The 20,974-nt window shown below is 38.5% G+C and overlaps 1 protein-coding gene across 1 annotated transcript; it reads left to right on the forward strand.

Moving 5' to 3' along the window:
• Positions 1 to 4,313: 4,313 nt before the first annotated feature.
• Positions 4,314 to 8,368, forward strand: LOC139128773 (baculoviral IAP repeat-containing protein 1-like). The gene is made up of 3 exons (XM_070694492.1): positions 4,314 to 4,448; positions 4,983 to 5,171; positions 5,672 to 8,368. Exons 1-3 carry the CDS (start codon positions 4,325 to 4,327, stop codon positions 6,967 to 6,969), a joined length of 1,611 nt encoding a protein of 536 aa, XP_070550593.1. The 5' UTR covers positions 4,314 to 4,324; the 3' UTR covers positions 6,970 to 8,368.
• Positions 8,369 to 20,974: the final 12,606 nt, after the last annotated feature.

The raw sequence follows: 20,974 nt of genomic DNA on the forward strand, positions 1-20,974 counted from the left end.
TCAGTCTTCACACCGGGTTTGGTATCTCCACCAACGGCCAATCAACACAATGTCGTAACATTGAAAGATGGTGGAACTAACGACGATTGATGATGTAGAACTTGAACTTGTTATTAAATACGGAACCATGCCTAGGCCTCACGGCCCAGCTACTGATACACTAGTCAATGAGTCTGCCTGTGAGTGTCTGGCTGCGTGATTGAGTCCTGTTTCCCTTGCCTGAGTTAGTCCTAGTTAGTCATGCTAGCATGTGTGTGTCCATTTAGACAGTATCTTGGGCATGTCGGATACCAACTCCATAACAATATGATTACTTGATTTCTACCGACGTTCATCCGACGTTGGTACAAATGATCACTTGCCCGTGCATAGCATTCTACAATTCTATTCCATGCTATTAATAAATTAAAATGTTAATAACAGCTGAATATTACATACAAGTGGTTGAAATTCTACGGAACATAGGGGTAGTACACAGAATACCTCCATGAGAGATATAGGTTACTTGCTGAATTTTTAAATGTGTAAACCAGGAAGACAATGTTGTCGAAACACTGCTGGTATTTAGTGACGCCATTATTATAAAGTCCAATTCGAGAAGAATTGCGCGGGATTTATCGCGTCCAAAAAAAGATAACGTATCGTGAGGGTGAATAATTAATTCTTTTGCACCAATTCGGAAGACTATGACAAAGGTTTCAGGCGAAAAATGACCGAATAATTTCTAAGACTTACAAACTTATAAAAACACTCCGTAACCTTTTGTTTGGTTACTTGAATTATCATGAAGAAAAAAACCCACACACGCTCACCCCCTTCTCCAATTTTCGGAAAAATAAATCTCTAGAATAGGTTCCCCAATTTCAAAAAGAAAAAAACTTCTAGTCTCGGTTAAACGTCATAACACGCTACACCATAGCTGTCTCTCTGGCGAGTAAAAAGTTACCATCCTACAGCCCATAACACCTCGCTACACTTCGTTACATTCGCTACACCCCCTTCTCCAATTTTCACAAAATTTTACTCCTAGACTTGGTTACACTTCGCTACACGTTCTTAACTACGCTAGAAGATTGGTGTCTCTCTGGCGAGTAAAAAGTGACCATCTTACAGCCCCTTACACCTCGCTACACTTTGTTACGTTCGCTACATCCCCTTCCCCAATTTTCACAAAATTTTACTTCTAGACTTGGTTACACTTCGCTACACGTTCTTAACTACGCTACAGGATTGGTGTCTCTCTGGCGAGTAAGGACGCGACTGCTCTTTTACAACTTTACTGCTGTATTCCATACTGAATATCTACATGCATCACTTCAACATATCTTGAAAATTATCATGTTTTAGCTTTCATCCATCGCCAATGTACCCTAGTATAGTTTTTATATTATTCGTAGGGGTCCCAGGTCCTTTAAACAAAGTTCCGGTGACCCTCTCTATTTTACTGCTCTAAACTTTCTTTCTTTTATGAAAGGAATAATAATTCACGATATGTAAATCGATGGGAAGATCGAACTGTTCCATACCAGACACTCTATGTGAAAATAGTTCCGTCTTCTACAGGCTGCATATTGATATCTTTTACTGTAATTAGACTTCTTTTCCTAGCCTTCGCTACACTCGCAACACTTAAATACGTATCGAGGGGGTAGTCTATAAAAAGTTTGCACCTCGGATCTTGCAGTGTATAGAAGTGAGAGAGAGAGAATGGAGATTAAAATGCATACAGGACTGTTTGTAATCACTATTATAGTACCCAATAAGCTTCAGACACATATATTGCAGGAAACTTTTTTGAACATTTTCTACATGGTCATTCAAATATTGACAGTTTGGAGACCATACCACAGAGCAGTACTCTAATCTGCTTCTTACGAAGGATACATACAAGGATGTCAAAGCTCTCGGAGAAGAAAGGTATTACAGGATCTCTATATCAAATGGACCATTTTGAAAGCTCGTTTACGCATTTCTTCAATTCGCCTTTCAATGGTAGAACAGAGATTAAATAAATCACCCAAGTCTCTGATCTCAGACACTCAGACAAAAAACCTGGCAACGGAAAGGTGTGACGCAGGTTCAGCTCTTCAAAGTTCAGAACACTCCAGGAGCATGTCCATGATTGATTAATCGCCTATGCGTTTGTTGGAAATTACATCCCCGTTTATATGTTTTTAGTACATGGTTTTAGAATTTGACAATATTTTGAAAATATCATGAATCGTATTGAATGTGCGACTGATATTGAATAGAAGCCAGTTGACAAAGTATGTTCAAGTATTTGGCAGATGTGTGCTGTTTAAGCTGAGAAGTGAATGAAGAGTCTTCTGAAGTGAAGTGTTGTGAAAATATAATTTATTGAATTCAAGAAATGACAATACAAGTAGATAAACTTATTTCCCTTCTCTGATGCTACTGAAAACCCCATTCTTCCTCTAAAGCACCCACTGAAAAGTATTTTTACTATCACAACATTGACAGCTCAAAGGTGACGCTGTCCTTGACATGTACAAACAGCAAAATGTTAATTTATTTATTTTGTTTTTTTTTATTTGGCTTTATTTAATGAGGGTAGCCTGGTAAACTCTAGAGAGAGTTTATCTCCCCCAGGGCCCTCGACAAAAAGTTATGCGAAGTGCCCGAATAGAATTAGATAAGGATGTTTAAACAGAACTGTATGCCACAGCTGGGCATTGCTTCAGTCACGAAGGCACTGGGATTTTTTTTCCGAATCAGCTTTCATAACCATTTAGTCCGTAATGTTTCATATATCATTCAAGAGGAGAACTAAATCCTTCCTGTTCCTGAATTTTTAACACCTGCTGAAATATGTTCTGAGTAAGATCTGAGGGAGCAATTTTCGTGGCTTTTTTGCAGTGGAGTAAGTAATATTGAACATGTGTTTATACTTCTCCCAGTGACTTTATTACTCCCGGTATAGGAGTTAAGGCTATCAGTACTGGAGCTGTTGGAATAGCCGCTATGACAGCAGAGCTTTCAATAATACCCTTTGTTATGTTAAGACCCATTTCAATTCACCCCCATATTGTATAACTGTGACTATACGCAGCAATAGCTCTTTCAATGTAGTCGGCCAACTATTCAACACTGTCAACAACTGAGATGTGCGTTTTTGCTAATATGATATGTGCAAGGGTAGATAGAAAGTAATTGAAGTAATATCGATACTCGACACAAAATAGGAGGAGGAAGAAAAGAAAATAGTTGAAAATGGTTATAGTTCTGACGAAACACCCTTTTAATAACATAATGCCGTTGCAGAAGCAGACCTATTTCAGGTTGGCAGCTTACACAATAACTCACATGACAGCCCACACGACAGTCCACAGGTGGATCGGTTAACTGAACAGAGAGTAGAACTTACAGAGCTAATGGTTGATGAATTCTTAACAGAAAAGAATAACACTGATCCGTCAGCACGAGATTTCTGCTTTTTGATGCTACGATTAAGGAAGGGAAGCTGTATAATAAAAACATCAGGCTGTCAAAAACCAAAGGAAGGGATTTTTAGCGCGCTGCTCAATAAAGAGTCACTTTCAGGAGCTTGTCAATTTGTAAGTAAAATATTTTTTGAGGCTGAACTCGACCATGTGAGTTCTGCATTACGTTCTGGAGATGTGTTACGATCGAGATGAACAGATCAGAGATGAACTGACACTCTTATGACATGGCTCTAGCGGTAATCCAAATTAATACAAACTATCGAAAATAGAACCAATGAATGGAATAACCTAAACCCCGACTACAGAGCTTTTGTTGATAAATAAGAGATGGGCAAGCGAATATGCGTCTTAATGAGATAACAATGAAATTTAAAATTCTGTCAGAAGAAACACTTACACATGAACTCAGAACAAGTCTACATAAAATTAATTGAAGTGTAATAAGAGCTAATCAGTGGAGCATGTGAAAGACTGATGCAGACTTAGTCTCTTTATGGTTCAATTTCCTATCCAGAATTATCGCTGAAACTGCAGCTGACAGAGTTATTTAAACGGCAGGGTTTAACAATCGCTACATTACTTACTGCCGTTGGAATGACAATAAATCAATTACCCTGGATGTGACTACAGGGGTCTGGTGTGGGTCGCGGCAGCTCAGGAAATAATAATCCATCCAAAGTATACACAGAAGCAAAGTAAATTATTTGAAGCGCGCATACCAATTGAAAAAGGCATCAAAATAAACTAAACGTCCCACATTCCTTGCAGATCTACAATGATGCATCGAAATATGTTAATGCCCCTCCCCATTAACAACATATGAAAGCTACCTAGTGTAATGTAATCTAGACGGAAAAAACATGGCGACGGGTTCAGGTGGAAGAGCTGCAGCTCGTCAAAGATCAGAATACACGCCAGTGTTGTCAACCGTACCTGATCCATTTCGTGTGCGTTTGTTGAGAATAGCTAATGATATCCCCGAGGGTATGTATGTGATATTTGGTTTTAGAATGCGACGATATTTTGAAAATGGCACAAAACTTATTCAATGATGTGCGACTGATATGAAAAAGAAGCCTGCTTACAAAGTGTGTTGAGGTATTAGCAAACGAGTGCTCTTTAAGCTGAGCAGTGAATGAAGAGACTGTAGTAATGTGCTGGGGAAACATAGTTTATCAAACACGAGAAGTGACAATACGCTTTCAGTTTTGTAATTCATACCATAATTATGCGGAAAGGAAGCTCAAATGCTCAAATAGCAATCTGACATTATATCCCATAATTATTAATATATGCCACTTAAACTATAAATGCCTTATCGTCTTTAGAACTCATAAACCAAGCCTCAAGGTTTCGCGGGTTTGGTTATCATATTGAGCATTGTTTATTTTAGATTATTTTATATATATTTGGTGAACCCCTCACAATGTTCAAGACTTTGTTAAAATATCTTCTACGTGCATACTAAAGGATGTTCAATTAACTCTTTTGAACTTACATATTTTTCTTTTACAAAAGAAAAGTTCACGCAATTGAAACAGATTTGTCCGAATGTACAAAAACGTGAACTAGAGCAGATGAAGCATCCAATGGATTTATTTGAAAAATTATGCGAGATGGGATACATCAGTGAAGAAAAACCATCATCGCTCCAAGAATTATTGACGACCATTGGAATGCGACAGCTACTCAATCGTCTTCAGGACAGTATGTATTTTTCATGGACATTCTCATTTGTATATCAAAACCCTGGAATCTATGAAAAGTCTCCCACAGTGAAAAGATGCACAAAACGTAATCGTTCGGCAATTTTAGTTTTCTTGTTTTACATGTACAATCACCTTTACGATTACATTCGGCAGTATGAATATCTCTCGGGTACTCAAGTATTGCTTTTATTTGAAAAAAAGGTTGATATCAAAGAGAAGTTTGATGGTCAACGATAGCAATTCATAAATTTATTGACTGATTTTGATATTTCCATGTGCTATAGGAGGTATACCAAGCTACACATTGATACTGAGTAAAAACATTGAGATGTTATGTAGCTTTAATATGGGCAAACTTTGTTTTACTATGGAGTATTGATCTTGAAAATATGCATTCGATGCAATTTGAAAACATATAAATTAACTATTTTGGCTTACTTCTACCGACGGAGAAACAAAGAGTATTAAATTAATGCTTTAACATGTAATGTTTTTCAGGTATCACTGAGTTTGAGGAGATTGAAGGGGAAGTGCGAAAGCGTTTACAGTTAAAATACAAAGAAAAGTACCGTTGTGTGAAGACGATGAAACAATCTCTTAATATGGAGAAACTCTACACAAGTGTTGACGTTTGGACTGATGAACTAGGCGTGGAAAGCGGCGAAAGGTTGGAGGATATACACCAAATATTTGACAATTATGGAAATGCTACTCGTATACAATTACAGGGAGCAGCAGGCACTGGCAAGTCTGTCATTTGCAAAAGATTAGCATATGACTGGGCTTGTGGATCTAGGCCCGATCGGTATAACAAAAAAATTGTTCTTTTACTTGAATTAAGAGATATAGCTACAGGCTCTGAGCATACAAGTGTTATTTGCGAAATACTCAATCAGCTTATTTCAAAAGATAGTAAACTGACCAAGGCGAATATTTCAAAAATTCTAGAGAATGACGCTGAATCAATTTTGTTCCTCCTTGATGGCCTTAGCGAAGTCGACAAAAATAAATTGGAAAAAAGTGGCATCGTTGACTTGATCGAACGTAAAATGTATGAAAGGTCTATGGTTGTTATGACTACACGTCCATACCGACGCGATGAATATAGTCCTAGCACGAACAAATCATTCCTTATTAAAGGATTCGCAGAGCAGGGTCATAAACAACTCATTGGAAAATTCTTTGAAAAATATCCTGACAACGGAAAAGCGTTGGTAGCACACCTTGAGAAATACAACGCAAGAGATTTAACAAACCCTTTATATATCACAGCATTTTGTTGCTTTTGGTCAGACAACAAGGCAAATCGCAAAAACAATTTCTTGCCCACACAATTAGCTCTTTACGCCGAAATACTGGACATAATGTCACACTGGCATTCCGAGAAATATTCATCGAAAGACGGACAAAGTCTTAAAATTGTTAGAACTCTGGCGTCAGATTCCTGTAAAGCGTATGATGATGGCATGTTAGGGTTTGGTGAAGAATACCGTAAGTCTGGTACGATTTTGGATTTAGGGTTTCTAAAAGAAATCTCATGTTATTCAAGAGCAGCTTCATCCAGCATTGTTTTCGAATTTTCGTCCACGATGTGGCTACAGTGCTTTGTCGCGTTGCATCTTTCTAACATGTGTAAACATTTAAGTGTGTCACGAGAAAACTTCTTCAAAGAATCGTATGACGTTATGAAAGCTATTGTAAAGTGTAGCAATGAATTGCCACACTCGCGCTCTAGGGAGGTCATGAAACAAATTAGTTCACTCTTCAAGGGGAAGGTAACACGCATGAAAACGTAATTAGGTTTCTTCACCGACATCTAACAAGAAAGGGTGAGGCAAAAAAACTCTTTAAAATTTTGTTGACAATATCAAATATCGGGAATGGTCTGAACATTGCAGAGACCAAGTAGCAAACTTGTGGGGTCTTTGTATTGAGTGTTTATTAGAAAGTAGATGGGCAGAAGATTGCATTAAGTATATAATATCAGAACTACCAAGGACAATAACTTATCTCGGGGAAAACAGAGAATCTGCTATGGACGGACTAGAGATCCCGCCGAGGAGTGCTGTAATCAGATGTAGCTTACAGAGTTTGACATTTTTTCTAGAAACCCAAAAGAAGGCGAGGCGGAAACTTCATGCACAATATCTAACTAAAAGCGTTTACTATCATAGCATTATAGAAGAGGACTGTGCAAGGCTGGAAGCCTTGAATCATACAGACTTATCTGTCAAGCCATTACAGGGCAGGAATGTACAAGGTTAAAAGCCGTAAAACTTACAGACTTCTCTGTCAAATCTGTATAAATTTAGCCATTGAAAGTTAATGGTATCACCAAAGTTGAGAGCAGGATTTTGCTCAGATTCTGGGGTGTTATTGTTGCGTCATATAATACATGTACCGCTGTTAATAGGATTTAGCACTTTTCTTTCTTTCACAGGTATTGTAGAGAATAATTAGTTGACAACAGATTGTCGAAATTTAGAAATCGATCCAAGTTCGGAAAGGGAGGAATTCCATTTTGAGCGCATTAAATTTAGTGGCCAGCGTATTCTCAATTATTTTTGAAGCAAGGCAAGGAGGCATCATAACTTATAACAACATAGAATAGACATGCATTGTATTTTCGCGGAAGCATTTTTTAAACTACATTTTAGTGTGTACTGTTAAACTTGTATTTTTCGAAAATTATATGTACTATAAAAAGTTTTCGTAGATTTACTTAAATTGTTTTTATGACAAACTATACCATTGAGCGTTATTGTAAATATAATGTCATTTTTCACTATTTGTGTGTACATTTGTGCTTGCAAAGGATTTATTGATCAAAGTAAACAGAATGTCTCAGTATTCAAGACAGCCGGTGTTATTTTTCGTGATTAAGATCTTGTTCTTTTGAGTAACAATTTCATTTGATTTACGTATTAAGCTAATCTCCATCTCAATCTCACTGGATCCTTCTTCACCTAATTCCTTCCAAAAGGAAACAGCAGAGACATTCTTCAAAAACTCTTATACCTTTTATTTAATCCAGGTAGTTCAGATTTACAGCCATCCAGTCTGGTGTCAGCCGTAAGACACATTCAAAACAAAACCTTTGACATCTTAACCTGTTTGGCTTGTTGTATTTTATACGTTTAAAAAGTATTATCTCAAAGGAGACTAAGCTTACAATAAAGTTGAATATTAACTTGATTGGTGAGATGTTTTATTTCATGCAACGACGTCCAAGTGGGACGTTTTAACTGTTTGACGTCAAAATGGATGCGTAGTTTATAGTAATTTACGCACGCCTTACCTGCTGCATCCACATTCAATGATAACTAGGAGAACAACTTTATAAATTTTATCAATGGCATCAGAAGTTCCAGTAGCTGTACACTACACTATTGAAAAATGTTTGATATATGATCGTATCTGAAATTATAAAAGACCTTTGCACTGTTTTCGTTACACCCTTCTGCAATTAAGCTCCATTCCTGGTTCAGTTGGATAAATAGAAATGCGGCCTATGTATAATTTATCAATCTGTAGAATCAACTGTTTAGAGTAGTAAGTTTCAGGGAGTCTACAGGTCGCATTATATAGCTCAGGCATTCGGGTATCATTGGCAGAAGACTAACTTTTCTTGTGTTTGCCTTGCTTTATTAAAGTGTGCTATACATCACTACGGACAAGAGCGATTTCGTATTGAGCAGTTTTCCGCTACGCGCCGCTAGCAGCTTTTGGCATAGCAAAACCTCTTCAAAGATGGCTGGCGCCCATGTTGCTCTGTGCCGAGAAAGTCATTCAGCGTAAATTACAAAATTCAAAGTCTGTACTTTTATGACAGAACTCTGTGTTCGACACCAAACGCATGCACTATTTATTTGATGAGCTTTCCCAAGTCACTAGTGGGGCAATCCTTAGAAATGACTGTGACGAAAGGCAGAATACGCTGGCGAAATGTCAGGGTATTCCGCGCACATCTATCAGCTTCACAGTCATTGGGGTCGCCATGAAAAGGAACGTTTTAACAGCAAATACCAAAGGAAGTGTTTGATGTTTTCCGACATTTGGCACGAGACCACTAATTAATTTCCGATAGGCCACCTCAGTAGCGTTGACTTCAATTTTCCTATTTTAAAACATTCAGTGGCACGAATCCTCTTAACAGGTGTTTGGTCAATGTCAGCTTGCCTACCGGTGAATTTTCGTGTGGGCAAGTCCACGGAAATTTTGAGATAGCGATGAAAATAGCGCCCTCAGTGGTGTTTTTGACAAAATTACGGCTTATTGTTAAGATTTCTATGGGCCCGAGAACTACTCAAACTAAACAAGCATCCATGCAGATATCAAAACTTCAAGGTCTGCACTTTTTTATCTTTGTGGGTAATGGACCCTGAAGTCAATTAGTGGCCTTGTTCCAACATAGTGAGCCTTAAATTGACAAATGTGCACAATTTTAACTCCAAAGAAAGTACTGGTGAATCTGACTCAAATACTAAAATAAAAGAAACTTTAACCTATCACTTCAATTGCTACACCTGCCTCAAGACATACATTCTTTGGCTCTATGGCAGCAAGTTGCGTTATCTCTGTACCAAGCAATATGACACAAAAACACATTCCTGACAAACACATTTGGTGTCCTAAACACTCATATCAGATTACTTTTACAGTTGCTTAGAAGTGTTCTTCCCATTAAAGGTAATGATTTCACAAAGAGCAATCCCTCCAACAAATTAAATCCCGATTTCAGGGGTTAGGCCTATTTTCATCGCCTTTTTACGGAAATTTTGAATAATACATTTCTCTGTAGAAAACCGCTTTGGATGCATTTGCACGAATATTTCATATAAAAGCAAGAAATTGTACGTCAAGACAAAAAAGTACTGGTTTGACAAATTAAGTTGAATGATTAAAGAAAAAATTGACAAGAAATAAGAATCATGAAGAGAATTAGTGGTATTGTTCTTTTTTGCTACCCGGAACAGCATGGCCATCCATGAGAAGATATCAAAGGCATACATAACTTTGACGCTCTCAAATTTATTGAGGCTGGTTTATGTACTCTCGGAAAGCAAACCCATTATAGAGAAATTGCAACACTGTAACCATTTGGTGTACGTTTCCATAGTAACTGAGTTTCCCGCCAGTCTGCTGTCACATGATCAGACGGCGCATCTACGTTAGTTATACGAATAAAACTCACGACTTTGAGTGTATGAAAAGTGTGTCTCTGCGTGTCTCAGTTCCTTGTGAACCCGCTTCTTGGGGAAAGCGAGAGAACTATTAGGTGTATATACACCTCCCCCACATGTACGAGCACAGGATGCTATGACAAGAGAAGTGCCAGATCCCGAGAGGTCAAGAATGTGCTTCGGAGAGAGGTCAAAGGGAGAGTCGCTGTTACATGCACTGAAGAAATATAATGCATTGTCAAGTATTACGCAATTAGGGTGTCTGTAGTGGTCAACCTTTGCAATAGAGTGTGGAACAATTCCGATGCATCAAGGTACCTGAATTCTTCTTGTTTACCTGACAAAAAACACTGACAAATTGATGTTCAGCTCAGATTGTACTTTGTTGTTGTCCGTCTATTCTGTCTTAATGAATGATCTATTCTGAATTTGCATTTAGGAATAAAATAACATGGGATTAAGTGCTGACATTTGTCTTTTCTTATTTGAATACCAACAATCAAATGTAAATATGCAAAAAGACAATCATTTCATTCGATACAGGAATTATTTTTACTTATGAATAGAATGTATGAATATGAAAAGAAAACTAATCAACAATGAAATTTTGGCAATTTATGTTTCTCTCCGCTACCATCTGAAATAGAGCTTAGTTAGATGATTTCATAGAAAACAAACAATTCATGAGAACTACAAAGGGACACAGACATACAGATCATCATAAAAAACTTACATGGACTTCGAAATGGATATGATTCATTATATTTCAAACATTTCTTAGATAATTTTATAATCCAAACTACCAGATACCGTCGTTCACTTCGATTCATAGAAAGTAAAATGAATTTCACTTATCATATTTGGAAAGAATATATTTATATATTTATTTTATTTACTTATTTATTTGACGGGTCAATAGGCAAAAAAATCCAATAATAGACTCCGATTACTTTTACAGTTGCTTAGAAGTGTTCTTCCCATTAAAGGTAATGATTTCACAAAGAGCAATCCCTCCAACAAATTAAATCCCGATTTCAGGGGTTAGGCCTATTTTCATCGCCTTTTTACGGAAATTTTGAATAATACATTTCTCTGTAGAAAACCGCTTTGGATGCATTTGCACGAATATTTCATATAAAAGCAAGAAGTTGTACGTCAAGACAAAAAAGTACTGGTTTGACAAATTAAGTTGAATGATTAAAGAAAAAATTGACAAGAAATAAGAATCATGAAGAGAATTAGTGGTATTGTTCTTTTTTGCTACCCGGAACAGCATGGCCATCCATGAGAAGATATCAAAGGCATACATAACTTTGACGCTCTCAAATTTATTGAGGCTGGTTTATGTACTCTCGGAAAGCAAACCCATTATAGAGAAATTGCAACACTGTAACCATTTGGTGTACGTTTCCATAGTAACTGAGTTTCCCGCCAGTCTGCTGTCACATGATCAGACGGCGCATCTACGTTAGTTATACGAATAAAACTCACGACTTTGAGTGTATGAAAAGTGTGTCTCTGCGTGTCTCAGTTTCCTTGTGAACCCGCTTCTTGGGGAAAGCGAGAGAACTATTAGGTGTATATACACCTCCCCCACATGTACGAGCACAGGATGCTATGACAAGAGAAGTGCCAGATCCCGAGAGGTCAAGAATGTGCTTCGGAGAGAGGTCAAAGGGAGAGTCGCTGTTACATGCACTGAAGAAATATAATGCATTGTCAAGTATTACGCAATTAGGGTGTCTGTAGTGGTCAACCTTTGCAATAGAGTGTGGAACAATTCCGATGCATCAAGGTACCTGAATTCTTCTTGTTTACCTGACAAAAAACACTGACAAATTGATGTTCAGCTCAGATTGTACTTTGTTGTTGTCCGTCTATTCTGTCTTAATGAATGATCTATTCTGAATTTGCATTTAGGAATAAAATAACATGGGATTAAGTGCTGACATTTGTCTTTTCTTATTTGAATACCAACAATCAAATGTAAATATGCAAAAAGACAATCATTTCATTCGATACAGGAATTATTTTTACTTATGAATAGAATGTATGAATATGAAAAGAAAACTAATCAACAATGAAATTTTGGCGATTTATGTTTCTCTCCGCTACCATCTGAAATAGAGCTTAGTTAGATGATTTCATAGAAAACAAACAAATTCATGAGAACTACAAAGGGACACAGATCATCATAAAAAACTTACACGGACTTCGAAATGGATATGATTCATTATATTTCAAACATTTCTTAGATAATTTTATAATCCAAACTACCAGATACCGTCGTTCACTTCGATTCATAGAAAGTAAAATGAATTTCACTTATCATATTTGGAAAGAATATATTTATATATTTATTTTATTTACTTATTTATTTGACGGGTCAATAGGCAAAAAAATCCAATAATAGACTCCGAGAAACTAAATACAAACAACAAACAAGCATACAGTACAATATTAACTCACATAATAAAAATTAAATATCAACAGAAATGTCAATACATAGTGTAAGAGACCTGGAGAAAAAACACCCTAAGATTCAACCTGCAACGTGGAAGTTGAAATAAAGACGGGCCCTGAGGCGTCTTAGTGTTGCAAAAATGGAAATTGATATAAAAGGTAGGGACAAGAAGATCTCCCTGAAAAAAATCTGTTTCAAAAGGTCAGATCTAAAACCTTCCGCCAAAGTGAGAGAGAGAACGGAGATTAAAATGCATACAGGACTGTTTGTAATCGCTATTATAGTACCCAATAAGCTTCAGACACATATATTGCAGGAAACTTTTTTGAACATTTTCTACATGGTCATTCAAATATTGACAAGTTGGAGATCATACCACAGAGCAGTACTCTAATCTGCTTCTTACGAAGGATACATACAAGGATGTCAAAGCTCTCGGAGAAGAAAGGTGTTACAGGATCTCTATATCAAATGGACCATTTTGAAAGCTCGTTTACGCATTTCTTCAATTCGCCTTTCAATGGTAGAACAGAGATTAAATAAATCACCCAAGTCTCTGATCTCAGACACTCAGACAAAAAACCTGGCAACGGAAAGGTGTGACGCAGGTTCAGCTCTTCAAAGTTCAGAACACTCCAGGAGCATGTCCATGATTGATTAATCGCCTATGCGTTTGATGGAAATTACATTCCCGTTTATATGTTTTTAGTACATGGTTTTAGAATTTGACAATATTTTGAAAATATCATGAATCGTATTGAATGTGCGACTGATATTGAATAGAAGCCAGTTGACAAAGTATGTTCAAGTATTTGGCATATGTGTGCTGTTTAAGCTGAGAAGTGAATGAAGGGTCTTCTGAAGTGAAGTGTTGTGAAAATATAATTTATTGAATTCAAGAAATGACAATACAAGTAGATAAACTTATTTCCCTTCTCTGATGCTACTGAAAACCCCATTCTTCTCTAAATTACCCACTGAAAAGTATTTTTACTATCACAACATTGACAGCTCAAAGGTGACGCTGTCCTTGCATGTACAAACAGCAAAATGTTAATTTTTTTTTTTTTTTTGCTTAAGGTAATATGCACCTCGAAAGTGAAAGACTTAAACTTTGCTCTAACTTTCCTCAAGGAATCTTTCAATCATTCTCTTTCTAAATCAAGAATAAAAATAGGGGGTCACCGTGCAAATTTTGGTACTAGAGAAACAAATAACCCAAGATTTATCGATATTAGAAATTCAAAATGGCCGCCATCCCTGTGTTAACTCTATGGCGAAAAATAAAAATTTTGAATTTCAAAAAACTAAGCCGGTGAAAAGTTTTCTTTCACCAAGAGCTTTATAATGAACCCCCACATGTGGTATATCAGAAGAGAACTGTAAAAGTTTGAGAGTCCGAATGTCTGTCCCCGAGGTGCGTTCTACCTTAAATAAGGGTAGCCTGGAAAACTCTAGAGAGAGTTTATCTCCCCCAGGGCCCTCGGCAAAAATTTATGCGAAGTGCCCGAATAGAATTAGATAAGGATGTTTAAACAGAACTGTATGCCACAGCTGGGCATTGCTTCAGTCACGAAGGCACTTGGATTTTTTCCGAATCATCTTTCATAACCGTTTAGTCCGTAATGTTTCATATATCGTTCAAGAGGAGAACTAAATCCTTCCTGTTGCTGCATTTCTAACACCTGCTGAAATATGTTCTGAGTAAGATCTGAGGGAGCAATTTTCGTGGCTTTTTTGCAGTGGAGTAAGTAATCGTTTATATTGAACGTTGTGTTTATACTTCTCCCAGTGACTTTATTACTCCTGGTATAGGAGTTAAGGCTATCAGTACTGGAGCTGTTGGAATAGCCGCTATGACAGCAGAGCTTTCAATAATACCCTTTGTTATGTTAAGACCCATTTCAATTCACCCCAATATTGTATAACTGCGACTATACGCAGCAATAGCTCTTTCAATGTAGTCGGCCAACTATTCGACACTGTCAACAACTGAGATGTGCGTTTTTGCTAATATGATATGTGCAAGGGTAGATAGAAAATAATTGAAGTAATATCGATACTCGACACAAAATAGGAGGAGGAAAAAAAGAAAATAGTTGAAAATGGTTATAGTTCTAACGAAACACCTTTTATTAATAACAATAATGCCCTTGCAGAAGCAGACCTATTTCAGGTTGACAGCTTACACAATAACTCACACGACAGCTCACACGACAGCCCACAGGTGGATCAGTCACTGAACAGAGAGTAGAACTTACAGAGCTAATGGTTGATGAATTCTTAACAGAAAAGAATAACACTGATCCGTCAGCACGAGATTTCTGCTTTTTGATGCTACGATTAAGGAAGGGAAGCTGTATAATAAAAACATCAGGCTGTCAAAAACCAAAGGAAGGGATTTTTAGCGCGCTGCTCAATAAAGAGTCACTTTTAGGAGCTTCTCAATTTGTAAGTAAAATATTTTTTGAGGCCGAACTCGACCATGTGAGTTCTGCATTACGTTCTGGAGATGTGTTACGATCGAGATGAACAGATCAGAGATGAACTGACACTCTTATGGCATGGCTCTAGCGGTAATCCAAATTAATACAAACTATCAAAAATAGAACCGATGAATGGAATAACCTAAACCCTGACTACAGAGCTTTTGTTGATAAATAAGAGATGGGCAAGCGAATATGCGTACGTCTTAATGAGATAACAATGAAAGAGAACATTTTGTCAGAAGAAACACTTACACATGAACTCAGAACAAGTCTACATAAAATTAATTGAAGTGTAACAAGAGCTAATCAGTGGAGCATGTGAAAGACTGGTGCAGACTTAGTCTCTTCGTGGTTTAATTTCCTATCCAGAATTATCGCTGAATCTGCAGCTGACAGAGTTATTTAAACAGTGTGGTTTAACAATCGCTACATTACTTACTGCCGTTGGAATGACAATAAATCAATTACCCTGGATGTGACTACAGGGGTCTGGTGTGGGTCGCGGCAGCTCAGGAAATAATAATCCATCCAAAGTATACACAGAAGCAAAGTAAATTATTTGAAGCGCGCATACCAATTGAAAAAGGCATCAAAATAAACTAAACGTCCCACATTCCTTGCAGATCTACAATGATGCATCGAAATATGTTAATGCCCCTCCCCATTAACAACATATGAAAGCTACCTAGTGTAATGTAATCTAGACGGAAAAAAACATGGCGACGGGTTCAGGTGGAAGAGCTGCAGCTCGTCAAAGATCAGAATACACGCCAGTGTTGTCAACCGTACCTGATCCATTTCGTGTGCGTTTGTTGAGAATAGCTAATGATATCCCCGAGGGTATGTATGTGATATTTGGTTTTAGAATGCGACGATATTTTGAAAATGGCACAAAACTTATTGAATGATGTGCGACTGATATGAAAAAGAAGCCTGCTTACAAAGTATGTTGAGGTATTAGCAAACGAGTGCTCTTTAAGCTGAGCAGTGAATGAAGAGACTGTAGTAATGTGCTGGGGAAACATAGTTTATCAAACGCGAGAAGTGACAATACGCTTTCAGTTTTGTAATTCATACCATAATTATGCGGAAAGGAAGCTCAAATGCTCAAATAGCAATCTGACATTATATCCCATAATTATTAATATATGCCACTTAAACTATAAATGCCTTATCGTCTTTAGAACTCATAAACCAAGCCTCAAGGTTTCGCGGGTTTGGTTATCATATTGAGCATTGTTTATTTTAGATTATTTTGTATATATTTGGTGAACCCCTCACAATGTTCAAGACTTTGTTAAAATATCTTCTAGGTGCATACTAAAGGATGTTCAATTAACTTTTTTGAACTTACATATTTTTCTTTTACAAAAGAAAAGTTCACGCAATGAAACAGATTTGTCCGAATGTACAAAAACGTGAACTAGAGCAGATGAAGCATCCAATGGATTTATTTGAAAAATTATGCGAGATGGGATACATCAGTGAAGAAAAACCATCATCGCTCCAAGAATTATTGACGACCATTGGAATGCGACAGCTACTCAATCGTCTTCAGGACAGTATGTATTTTTCATGGACATTCTCATTTGTATATCAAAACCCTGGAATCTATGAAAAGTCTCCCATAGTGAAAAGATGCACAAAACGTAATCGTTCGGCAATTTTAGTTTTCTTGTTTTACATGTACAATCACTTTTACGATTACATTCGGCAGTATGAATATCTCTCGGGTACTCAAGTATTGCTTTTATTTGAAAAAAGGTTGATATCAAAGAGAAGTTTGATGGTCAACGATAGCAATTCATCAATTTATTGACTGATTTTGATATTTCCATGTGCTATAGGAGGTATACCATGCTACACATTGATACTGAGTAAAAACATTCAGATGTTATGTAGCTTTAATATGGGCAAACTTTGTTTTACTATGGAGTATTGATCTTGAAAATATGCATTCGATGCAATTTGAAAACATATAAATTAACTATTTTGGCTTATTTCTACCGACGGAGAAACAAAGAGTATTAAATTAATGCTTTAACATGTAATGTTCTTTCCAGGTATCACTGAGTTTGAGGAGATTGAAGGGGAAGTGCGAAAGCGTTTACAGTTAAAATACAAAGAAAAGTACCGTTGTGTGAAGACGATGAAACAATCTCTTAATATGGAGAAACTCTACACAAGTGTTGACGTTTGGACTGATGAACTAGGCGTGGAAAGCGGCGAAAGGTTGGAGAATATACACCAAATATTTGACAATTATGGAAATGCTACTCGTATACAATTACAGGGAGCAGCAGGCACTGGCAAGTCTGTCATTTGCAAAAGATTAGCATATGACTGGGCTTGTGGATCTAGGCCCGATCGGTATAACAAAAAAATTGTTCTTTTACTTGAATTAAGAGATATAGCTACAGGCTCTGAGCATACAAGTGTATTTGCGAAATACTCAATCAGCTTATTTCAAAAGATAGTAAACTGACCAAGGCGAATATTGCAAAAATTCTAGAGAATGACGCTGAATCAATTTTGTTCCTCCTTGATGGCCTTAGCGAAGTCGACAAAAATAAATTGGAAAAAAGTGGCATCGTTGACTTGATCGAACGTAAAATGTATGAAAGGTCTATGGTTGTTATGACTACACGTCCATACCGACGCGATGAATATAGTCCAAGCACAAACAAATCATTCCTTATTAAAGGATTCGCAGAGCAGGGTCATAAACAACTCATTGGAAAATTCTTTGAAAAATATCCTGACAACGGAAAAGCGTTGGTAGCACACCTTGAGAAATACAACGCAAGAGATTTAACAAACCCTTTATATATCACAGCATTTTGTTGCTTTTGGTCAGACAACAAGGCAAATCGCAAAAACAATTTCTTGCCCACACAATGTGGAATCTGTGTTTTATCACAGATGTGTTTTGTGATTACACCTAGCTATCTGCCTACCTTACATCTTCACTGTCGTCCCCTTAGCCAATCGGCTCTTCTACCCATGACTGTTATCAATCCTCCTTCCCAGCCAATCAGCCACGTTTGCACACGACACTACATATCAAGCCTTTGTCTCATCGCTCCCATTCATTCATTCATTCATTCAGCCGCTGGGTTCATGCCATCCAGCTCAGCCTATTACTCTACGTCCGGAATCGTTTACGATCCCTTCCTTCGAACAACCATGCCAGCCAAAGGACGTCCAAGACAGCCAAGAAATATCAGTGTCCGAATGCTCAGCCTGCTTCGAGACCCCGCCCTACCCAAGGCCGGCATTGATCCATGTCCCGCTCCGCTGCAACTGCACGTTGGATATTCTAGCTGCGAATACGGAGCACGTCCGCAGTTCTAACGTAGTATTACTCACAATCCTTCTGATCGGCCTCAGGTCCTGGCATTCAAACCGAATTCGGAACCAAGTCTCCTTCTGAAGCTCCATTGTCTGCAATGGTTCCTTTTGCCAGCATTTCGGCGGGCAGCGTCCCAAGACAACATTACCAAGAAGATAGTTATGTAACAACTGCCATGTTTACACAGCTGCAGACTTGGTCAACACGCTATTCAATATCGTGCATCAGCAACTTCGACCAGCGGCCACTCAGTCACCTATGAACTGTCTGACGTCACTTCCCGAAGTTCCCTTCCAGAACGTAAAAAACACAATCCAAGATGGCGGCGCCCTACGTTCTATCAACGTCGATGTCATCCCCTCCTCATCGTCATCCATATCCAAAGACGTGGGACTTCGGCACATCTTACAACCATAAGGCATCGGACTCTTAAATTTACTCTGCCTATTTTCCGACAATTTCTAGCTCGTCTGTACGTTGGACAAGTTGCAGGCTGACTACGAGTAACCATGGAGCTACCGCCATGGAGTAACTGACTTTGCTTGGCCATATACCACCCATGGCGATCATTTTCCTGGCCTATGTTGAGCCCGTCTTTTCTGTCACGTCCGACCGCTCAATCCGACCCATCGTTACCATCCAGCGCCAGCCCGCAAGAATTCCATAAGCATTATTTACATGACTGCGAATCAACAGGACACAACAGCCAGACGCCGTCAAAAAAAAAAGCGAACGTAACGACGGTCATAGTGACCACATTGACTCCACTGCTCGGTCGACCTGCCTGTCATGTACATCGTATCACGCTACACCAATGTTCAGCAAGAATCGACAAGAGGATCAGTTGACTGACCGACGACTGTATCAGTTTCCGATTCAGAATAGTAATTAGTCGTGCGTAGCCCGTCATAGGACAGCTAGCTGCACAGGGAAAACAACGGACCTTGACCCTGTGACCTCAAAACAAACTCAGTCTTAGGACCAAAGATGGCGGCGCCCATGGTGTCAAGTTGCCACAGCGTCACTCAACTTTTATGTCGAACAAAGATCACAGGCGACCATTTAAGTAACATCTGCACGACTTCAAGCATGTAACCAACGAGTCCTTCCGACCAGCAGTTCACAACGATCTACACACAGCCTCATTTCCTGTTTGACTGAGTGAAAGCGAAACAAGGTACAGCTTCAACTCAAGACTCAATTGAGTCAAGACTCTGTTTACGCGGTCAACCAACAAGGACTAACAATTTCTCCGAGCATGTAAATATGCGGCAGCTCAAGGCTACCCCTACGTGATGAACTTTCAGACTGTCAAGCGAAGAGTTAGATGCGTATCAACATGACACTCCTGCGTTTGCGGACAATCAAGTCAGACAAGCAAATAAATTCAGAGCATGCATATGCGGAAGCTGAAGGCTAACTCGCTGGAAAGCATCCTATCGGCGGCCTCACCAATCGGACGTAACCAGCTCCCAGCTACCTATTGGATGTTACAGACCAGTTACACCTGTCAGTTAATGTGTCACCAAGCGCAGCTGCTGGATGTCACCCGATGATCTCTCCTTACTTCAACCGTGGATTACGCTGCGGTGCCACAAGAAAGAACCAACAAACTACAGCTGGAGATCGAGAACGACCGGTCGTCCTATATCGCCTTTCAGACTGATGTTTGCCATCACGTCGGCATGTTCTGTCTGCTAGTGTTGACTTGGCAATGAATCTTGCCTTCTTCTGTTTTGTTTTCATGCTACGATAAGGCCATGACTTACCTTTTGCGTTGAAATTACTACTTTTTAGGAGTTCAGTTTTGCTAGCATTCGCCTACTCGTCACTCGTTTATTTGCCCGTTTGCAGCTCATGTTACCTGGCCCTCTTCGTTTTGCATGCATTATCGTGCCCCCCTTTTTTAGCATGTTGATTTGGCCATCCTGCACAAGCGTTTTCCCAGCTTTGCATGTATTGCGCAGTCTGGCCTTACATGCGGCCCCACGCAATTTGCTCTTCATACAGCTTAGCGATGTCTTTCACATTTCCTTTTCCTTCCATTTTAGATGCACTGTTTCAAACTACTGTGCCACTCCCAGGAAGCCGAACCCTGCAGCTGCACCTGTCGGCAATCTCACAAGCATCCCTGCGAAAACATACGAAAACAAACATTTGCTAGCGTCTGTAACCCATCGGGCATTTTGTACCAGGGCCCCTGCAATAAGCCAGTGCCTGAACTGTATCATGGAGTCTGTTTAGCCCGACGTCTACGTATTAGCAAACTCTCTGTCCATAAAACATTTCGGTCAGCAGACCCATGGATACCTT

This window comes from Ptychodera flava, unplaced genomic scaffold (assembly GCF_041260155.1).
Source record: "Ptychodera flava strain L36383 unplaced genomic scaffold, AS_Pfla_20210202 Scaffold_69__1_contigs__length_637330_pilon, whole genome shotgun sequence".
Taxonomy (NCBI): domain Eukaryota; kingdom Metazoa; phylum Hemichordata; class Enteropneusta; family Ptychoderidae; genus Ptychodera; species Ptychodera flava.

Excerpts from the sequence above, each read along its gene's own strand:
- LOC139128773 (XM_070694492.1), top strand. The coding sequence starts at position 4,325 with ATGGCGACGGGTTCAGGTGGAAGAGCTGCAGCTCGTCAAAGATCAGAA. Across the intron at positions 4,449-4,982 it reads AGCTAATGATATCCCCGAGG|AAAAGTTCACGCAATTGAAA; the intron begins GTATGTATGTGA and ends CTTTTACAAAAG. Across the intron at positions 5,172-5,671 it reads ACTCAATCGTCTTCAGGACA|GTATCACTGAGTTTGAGGAG; the intron begins GTATGTATTTTT and ends AATGTTTTTCAG.